We start from the raw sequence: 9,309 nt of genomic DNA on the forward strand, positions 1-9,309 counted from the left end.
CTCAGGAAGTGGCTTTAGCTCAAGTTTGGGTGCAGCTGCAGCTGCAGCTGGCGCAGGAAAGTCAACTCCCTTTTCCGTGGACTTGCTTCCCCCATCAACAGGTTTGTTAATATCCATGTACGGCACATGATCGATGGGATGGCTCTCTACGGCCTCCAGCTCTGCGATATAATCCAAAATCTCATCACACGCCTCATCAAGATCGGAATACGGATATAAGGACTGTGTGATGCACTCCTCCAAAGGATCCTCTACAGCTGCAGGAAAATCCACCACAGTATCTATTAGATTGCAATCCTCCACTTGTGGCTCAGCTGGCTTCTTCATCGCATCGTAGATAGACAATGTCATCTTCTCATCATTGACACGGAAAGTCAGATCTCCCTCCTGAACATCTATCAACGCTCGGCCTGTAGCTAGAAACGGACGCCCCAAGATCAATGGAGTATTCTTGTCCTCAGGCATGTCCAACACTACGAAGTCTGCAGGAAAGATAAACTGCTCCACCTGCACTAGAACATCCTCCACAATTCCCTTGGGATAAGTAAGGGAACGATCTGCCATCTGCAAGGCAATAGATGTAGGCTTGATTCCTCCAATCTCCAACCGGTTGAAAATAGAGAGAGGCATCAAATTGATGCTTGCCCCTAAATCACAAAGAACACGGGAGAAATTTTGCCCTCCAATCACACAAGCTATGGTAAAGCTGCCAGGATCCTTCTGCTTCAATGGTAGCTTTCTTTGTAGCACAGCACTGCATTCCTCGGAAAGGTTGATCGTCTCATATTTCCCCAACTTCTTCTTGTTGGAGACTGCATCCTTGAGGAACTTGGCATATCCTGGCATATCTCTCAAAGCATCAAGTAAAGGAATATTAATGTGCAGCTTTGAGAATACCTCCATAAACTTGGCTAACTTTGCATCCATCTTTGGCTTTCCCAGGCGATTCGGGAAAGGCGCTACAGGCTTGTACTCTGGCCTGGGAAACGTAGGAGTCTCCTTGGGCTCCTTCACAGCAGCAGAACTCGACGCCTTAGAAGTAGGCTTCGGATCACACACAATTGTCTCCACATCATCCTCCTCATCCATCTCTACACCTTTTCCTTTTTCATCCTGCAGCTCTGAATGATTTTGATATTGCGTCCCGCTCCTTAGATGAATCGCATTACACTGATTTTTAGGATTGATCTCAGTGTTGCTAGGAAACTTTCCTGGTGTATGCTGCGCAGCTGCTTGGTTAGCCATCTGACCAACTTGATTCTCTAACATCTGTACTTGCTTAGAAAGTGCTGAGAAATTATTCTCCATGTTAGAGATTTTATTTCCAACATTCACCTCCATTCCAGTCATCTTTGTGAGCATCTGCTTCATCATGTCCTCCATCGAATCCTTCTTTGGCTCATTGATGACTCCTCCATTAGAAACAGAAAATCCAGGTGGAGGCTGCAAAGCATTGTTCGGATTGCCGTAAGAAAGATTCGGATGCGGGCGTGCTCCTGGCTGAAACTGCTGCTGACCCTGCTGATATGGCTGACCTCTGTTATACATCCCTGGCTGTCCTCGCTGAAAATTCCCATAGCCTCTGCCATTCACATAGTTGACATCTTCCATGCATGACGGATCTATCACAGCTTGCTCATGACGTCCAACATTCAGTTCACCAATTTTTGAAGTCAGCTCTGCTAGCTGTGTAGCTATCACTGCCTGTTGAGTCACCATTGCTGCCATCGGATCAGAACTAGACGCAGCTGCAGCCTTCTTCAATTGCATACGCTCAGATGGCCATTGGTAGCTCGTAGAAGCCATACTATCAATAATGCTCCATGCGTCAGAGCTGCTTTTCTGGAGTAGAGAGCCACCTGCAGCTGTATCCATATGCATCCTTGTACGCTCCCCGCAGGCATTGTAGAACATGATCACTAGCGTACCTTCATCAAAACCATGGCCTGGGCACTTTCTGAGCTTCTCCTGGTACCTCTCCCAAGTCTCCGCTAGCTTTTCTCCATCGTACTGTTGAAACTGCACGATGTCCATCTTCAACTTTAACGTAAGGCCAGGCGGATGAAACTTGCGTAGGAACGCATGAGCTAAGTCCTCCCACACAACATTATTTCCCAGCTGCAGCGTATGATACCACGACTTCGCCTTATCCCGCAGTGAAAAGGGAAAAAGACGAAGACGGATAATGTCATCAGGGACACCATTCATCTTCACCGTGCTACACAGCTCCAGGAAATGCGCCAGGTGCGCATTAGGGTCTTCGATCGCCTGTCCACCATATTGGCTCTGTTGAACCATCGTGATCAGACCCGTTTTCAGCTCAAAGTTGGTAACGTTCACACGTGGGGGCTCCTGGTATACATACTGTGGTATGAACGCTTCATTGATGGCTGGTTGTTTCGGAGCCTCTCTCGTCTCCTGTGCGTCAAGCAGCTTCTTCAACTGCTCTTGCAGAGCTCGAATTTGGATTTGCTCTGGAGTAGCCATCGTATTATCCTCAACTTGATTCTGTTGCTTCTTAAGATTGCGCAAGGTCTTGTTGATTTCAGGGTCTAACTCAAAGAGAGGAGACTCGTGAGATCGTGTGTTCATATGCAACCTACAGAAACACAACTTATAAAAACCAGAAAATAAAAATAAAAACAAATAAAACTTGCAGTACTATTAAGTCCTATTGGAAATATTAAAGTAAAATCTAAACAATCCCCGGCAACGGCGCCAAAAAGTTGATCACTAATTTTATTAGCACAAAAATACCGCAACTAACACGGTGTAATTGTAGTATAAACAGCAATCGGATATCGTATCCACAGGGATTGTAACACGAAATCACTCTATCTATTTCCTACACAAACTTTCACAGTATGCAAGTAAACAAATATGAAGGTGAATATTAAACTAAAATTAACTAAATAAAACTAAAGAGCATAAACACTATGATGATTAACTCAAATAAAAGGAAAGCTCTGACCCTAGGGATGTATTTTCACTAATCAACTATATGCATTCAACCTATTGATTCAATTACCAATTTTAATCCAACCCTGATGAAAGATCACTATGTTAATCACAAGCGTCTCTAACGACCACCTATGAATGTAGATTAATTAATCCCTTTTCGCATTCAAGACTCCAAGGAATAAATTAACTCCCAATAGCACATAAAGAATAGCTTCCTATAGCTTCACCTATCGCATTCAAGACTCAAGGCTAACACTATATCATGCATTCCTGAATCGGCTGAACAATTATCACATTCAAGACTCAAACTGAACAGCTAGACATGTAAATCATTGATCAGATAATTCACAAGAGATTAAGCACCAGGAATCATGAATCATAAGTTGGAGGGCAAATTGATATCAATAAATCAAAAACACATAATCAATCAGCTATATACAAACCCTAGGTTCAGATAAAGAAAACTAGCCAGACATAATGAAATCAAACATAAACATAATTAAATTGAAAGTAATTGTAAAAACTAATTGTATAAAACCCGTAATAAAACGATTGTAGCGGCTTGAATCTTCAGTCTTGATCCAAGCCTTGAAAACTGGAAAGCTAAAGTATTCTAAAAGCTAAAAACTGAAATATGAAAATTGAGAACTGAAAAACTAAAGCTGGGAACCCTAGATAGGTCAAAAGAGGACCTATTTATAGTCTTAGGGTGAAAAACAAAGTTCAAAACCGAAAACACCTCGAAAAACGTAAAAAACGCGGAAGAAACGACGCAACTGCCCCGTTCGGCGACCCGTTCGGCGATCGCCGTCTGGGTCGCCGAAAATGGCCGGTTTTGTTCGCGGATTCGGCGATCGCCGAATAATCCACCTTAGGCCAAAAATCAATCAGGGAATTCGGCGACCTGGACGGCGATCGCCGTCTGGGTCGCCGTTTGCACCCTTTAAACCTCTAAAATTCGGCGGTCAACGCTCCTTTGACCGCCGATCGCTCCTTTTTCGTCCCGACTCCAGAATCTTCGTCTTTTCTTGATCTTTGGGCTCGATTCTCTCAAAACTCTTCTCCTCAACATGTTCCTTACACTCTATGCTTCCAAAACACTCAATTCTGCATCCAAACAGTCAAAACTACACCCAAACGTGGAATCACGAAATAATAGGCAATAAACTCTAAACCATAATGAAACGGGTGTAAAATTGACTTAAACTACATAATATATACCATAAAAACCATGCAAAATGAGTGTTTATCACCTAGTAATTACCAAATAATGGATGAGGATGATGGGTCATACAATAACTATGAAAGGATGGTGCATGATCATGCTGGACCTAGTAATTATCAAGATGTGTCAAATCTGGAGGAGCCGCCCAATCCTGATGCTCAACAGATTTACGACATGTTGAACGCGACCGATAATCCATTGTACCCAGGCTGTGACACTTACTCACAGTTATCCTGGATGACTCAATTCATGAGCATAAAGACTGAAAGTCACATGTCAGAGAGAATAAATAATAAATAATAAATAATAAATTAATTAATTAAATTACAAAAAACATTACCGGCGGTATTTTCCCGCCGGTAATTAGCAGCGGCATTTTACCGCCTGTAAGTGCAACAATTACCGGTGATATTCACCGCCGCCGTCCGGTGAATATCACCGGCGGCAAACCCCCCGCCAGTAATTACCGGCGGCATAATGCCGCCGGTAATTTGCCGGCATTTCTCCGCCTTTCACCGAGGACAAATAACGGCGGGACCTACCGCCGTTAATTACCGGCAGCGTGTTTTGCCGCCGGTAATAGTGTTACCGACGAGAAAATTACCGGCGGCGAGACGCCGCCGGTAATGCCCCCGGTAGACTAATTTTCGGCGGTCGTCCCCTCATTACCGACGGCAAAACGCCGCCGGTAATCTCCGGTTTTTTTGTAGTGCGAATACCCGCAGCGGATACCCGCTGCGGGTATGAGGGTACCATCACAGTCCCGCGTTTTTTTTTAATTGTAATTTTGCGGGTTTTTGGTCCCGCTGGAGGGTATTTCGTCCCGCGAGAGGGTATTCTGTCCCGCATTTCAAAATTTTTTTTGAAAATATCATTTCTATTTCATCGATTATCCATAAAACCTGTGACGAATAAATAATAAATAAACAACTAAAGAGACGAAAAAGGGCTAGGAGGAGTTTTGGGGATTTGGGGGTTAATTCCTAAAAGTAAAATCTAATAAAATTATTTAATTTTAATTTTATAATGTTATTTGCGGGTAATGCGGTATCCGCGGGTATACCCGAGGGACCCTCTACCCGCAATTTTTGAGGATGCGATACCCGCACCCGACCCTCCACCCGAATTTTGCGGGTATCGGGACGGGTGAGGGTATACCCGATACCCGCAACCCGATTTTCCACCCCTACTAAAGAGTATAAGGCACAACTTGTGTATTATCTATTTTACCCCTATTATATACTCCCTCCGTCCCACTCCAATAGTCCCATTTTTCTTTTCGGGATGTCTCACTTCAATAGTCCCATTTGTATTTTTGGTAATTATTTTACACTACAAACAATGTGGTCTCACACACCTTTACATACTTTTATGCTCAAAAAGCAAATTTCTTAATCTCCGTACCCAAAAGAAATGGGACTATTGGACCGGGACGGAGGGAGTATATTATATATATTTATAAAATAAATCTAATACTTTATAATAATATAAACTAAAACACAGGCATTTTAATAATTCAAAATTGATAAGAGTAGATTTCTTATCGGATTAGAATTCTATTTAATTTATTACATATTTTATTTTTAAGGTTATTTTATATATTATATATTTATAAGAATATATTATTCATGGGATATTACACTAAATCTGTGATATATATCTACAACTATTGATAAGGCTTATAAATAAATATATTCATCCAATAAATTATCTAATGAAAGTAATAAATTAATAGATTTTCTAACATAATTGATTATCAAATAAAATAATATTAATTACACGTACAATGTACGTTCTTTCTGTTAGTTGAGTAAAATACCTTTATTAACACGATGTGGCCGGATGATCACTACTTTCAAGAATCATTTCTCAACATCTTGATGCTAACAATCTAGATTCTATGAAGGTCAAAACTTTCACAACGCTACTAAAGATTTCCTAATATTTTTTTATAAATTAGTTTCATTTTGTCAAATGTGAAATGCTGTCTTCTAAACCTATCGCAAATTCAATTTTTTTTTTCTTTCCATTCTAAAGTAGTATGATATTTAACTTGTATATACAAGTTGAATAAAAATAAAAACATTGAATGCTTCTTTTCAGGATCATAATTGAGGCGTCATGTAAAATATTTATAAATCCCGGATAGATTCAAGGCATGCAATATATTATTCAAACTTGATGTTGAAACTACAACCACCCTATTAAAATTATAGCCAACTCGTCGATTTATTTATCAAAGTCAACACTGCAAGAGCTGGCTAATTATTCGATCTTGTGATTGTTAATTTCAAGCTTTCCTTTCCTTTCCTTTTGTTTTGTTTGTTTTTCGAGTGAGAAGAGATCTCAAAAATGGCTTACAATCTTCAATCCCTCATCACCATCCTTCAAGGAATTCTGGATCCCCAACAAACACGCTGGATTCTTGGACGTGAGAAACCACAACTCCAATCCCTCCTCGAAAAAGCTTCTTCCCTGCAGCAGATTCTTGAAAAAACTCCACTCACCAAAATTCCAAGTTTGGAGAGCCGAATCAGAGATGTAGCAAATGAAGCAGAAGATATCATTGAATCTCACATGGTTGAGCGAATGCTTTCGATTCCTAAAAGAGTGAACTCGATTCTTCAACTGACACCAGATGTGCTGCTAGTGACACAAAAACTTGATTCTGTAATCGAACAAGTCGTGAAGCTCGTGGAGGTGGAGAGAAACATGAAGCCAACCGGCAGCTCATGGAGTGGTGCTTCTTTCTCGAGTTCGAAGAGCGTCGTGGTGGGAGTTGATGAAGATCTGATGCAGCTGAAGGATCGGCTGACCGAGATGCAGACCAAGCTGGAGATCGTGCCCATCGTGGGTATGGGTGGTATAGGTAAGACCACTCTTGCTCGAACACTTTATCAAGATCCTCTCATTGTTGACCACTTTAGCTATCTTGCTTGGACCACAATTTCACAAGATTACAATATGCGCTCAATTCTATTAAGCCTCATTCAGTGCATAATTGGAAAAGAAGAATGTGACAAACATAATGGAAAGGGAAATGGTGAGTTAAAAGATATCTTGTATAGGAGCTTGTATGGTAGAAGATACATGATTGTATTAGATGATATTTGGAGCACCACATTCTGGGATGAGATAAGGAGGTACTTCCCGGACAACAATAACAGGAGTCGGATTGTGATCACCACTAGGGAATCGGATGTCGCCAAATATGCAGACTCCAAGAGTCTGCTTCATAAGGTGCAGTTGCTGAACGAGCCTCAAAGTTGGGATCTTCTTAGCCAAATTGTGTTTGGAGAAGAGTATTGGCCTCATGAGTTACAAGGGATAGGAGAGAAGATTGCGAGTGATTGCGGTGGGCTTCCTCTGGCTATCAATGTGATTGGAGGGCTGTTGTCAAAGGTGGAAAGATTGAAAGGTGTTTGGGAGAATATTGGGAATGACGTAAGAGCTGCAATTGGTGAATCAGACAAGCAATTCTCCAATATACTATCCTTAAGTTATAACCATCTGCCGATTCACTTGAAACCATGTTTCCTCTATATGGTAGCATTCCCTGAAGATTATGAGATTGACCCCTTGAGACTCATATGGATGTGGGTAGCAGAAGGATTTGTGAAATCAAATGGCGATAAAAGTTTGGAGGAAGAGGCAGAGGATTATTTAAAGTCACTTGTAGAAAGGAATCTATTTTCGGTTATTACAAGTTATCATTGGTATGGAAAAGAAACGAGGTACAACATGCATGATCTTTTGAGAGATTTATGCATTAGGAAAGCTGATGATGGGAAGTTTCTACATGTCAAGAATTCCACATTCTGTAACCAGCTGCGTCGTGTGAGTATTCACACATCATATGGAATGGAAGATGATGAGTATGCTTCATCAGAGATACTTGTTCGATCATTTCTACTATTTGTCGAGTTGGATAGGAATGTACTTCCCATGGTTTCCACATTAAGCTTGCTTAGGGTGTTGGATTTATTGGAAATGAATAAGTATCACATTAAGATTGAGTTCCCAGAAGAAATATTACAACTTGTGAACTTACGCTACTTAACTATCAATTGCAAGTCATTGCCAAGAAGTGGAATATCAAGATTGAGTAATTTGCAAACGTTGATTGCTCTGTTAGGCGATGGCTCTTGTCCAGCTGACTTGTGGGAGATGTCTGAGTTAAGACATCTCATCATATTGGGTACATTTCTCAGGATAGAAGATGATTACATGAAAAAAATTGTTCTGAAGAAGCTGCAAACGATACGGAATGTGTATCTAACTCTGTCAGTGATTAGAAGGGGTTTCTTGGAAAGCATTCCAAATATAAAAAGCTTGGGAATCGCTTATAAGGTTGAAGGCTCATCATGGAAGATGAGTGAAGTAGTAGTTGATCTGAGTCATCTTCACAAACTCCAAACATTAAGCTGGGTTTCATCACAATATCTGCACGTACCCAAATTTCCATCTACTCTTAGAGAATTAACTCTGGAGTTTTGTGTAATAACTCTGGCAGTGACGACGGCTCTGTGTGCACTACCGAATCTGGAAGTGCTCAATATGCACAAATGTAGCTTCAAAAGCAATGAGACAGAAGAAGAAGAAGCAAATGAAGAGTGGGAAATAGCAGAAGGAGATGAATTCAGCTCATTGCACTTTCTACTACTCGAAGATTGTATTAGTCTGGTGCGTTGGAGAGCTGATGAAACCAACTTCCCTAGACTCCGCCATCTCTATATACGAAAGTGTCCGTATCTAGAGGAAATCCCCGCCGGCATTGGAGAAATCCCAACCCTCCAATTAATCTTCTTAGAATATTGCAGCGATTCTGCAGAGGCCTCAGCGAAACAGATTCAGGAGGAGCAGGTATTTGAATACGAGAACTACGACCTCCAACTTATTATCTGCAGATATGATGATTAGGTCAATATTATTATCACTTTCTGCCTATCCAAAAAATAAATAAAATCTTTCGCCTTGCTTTCCAAACACATATATTTGTATCATAATAATTTTTTTTTAGCACCGATTTCAACAAAGAAAGGAAGATGAAGACGACTAAAAGTGGCCACATTTGAAACTCATTTGATTTCCCTTCTCTTGTCTTGTCTACTATTGCTTCACAA

At 40.9% G+C, this 9,309-nt stretch overlaps 1 protein-coding gene across 1 annotated transcript; it reads left to right on the forward strand.

Annotated features, from left to right (window-relative positions):
* Positions 1–6,538: 6,538 nt before the first annotated feature.
* LOC130990984 (putative late blight resistance protein homolog R1A-10) lies at positions 6,539–9,106 on the forward strand. Its single transcript, XM_057915193.1, has one exon. It carries the CDS (start codon positions 6,539–6,541, stop codon positions 9,104–9,106), a length of 2,568 nt encoding a protein of 855 aa, XP_057771176.1.
* Positions 9,107–9,309: the final 203 nt, after the last annotated feature.

Source organism: Salvia miltiorrhiza, chromosome 6 (assembly GCF_028751815.1).
Source record: "Salvia miltiorrhiza cultivar Shanhuang (shh) chromosome 6, IMPLAD_Smil_shh, whole genome shotgun sequence".
NCBI classification, from domain to species: Eukaryota; Viridiplantae; Streptophyta; class Magnoliopsida; order Lamiales; family Lamiaceae; genus Salvia; species Salvia miltiorrhiza.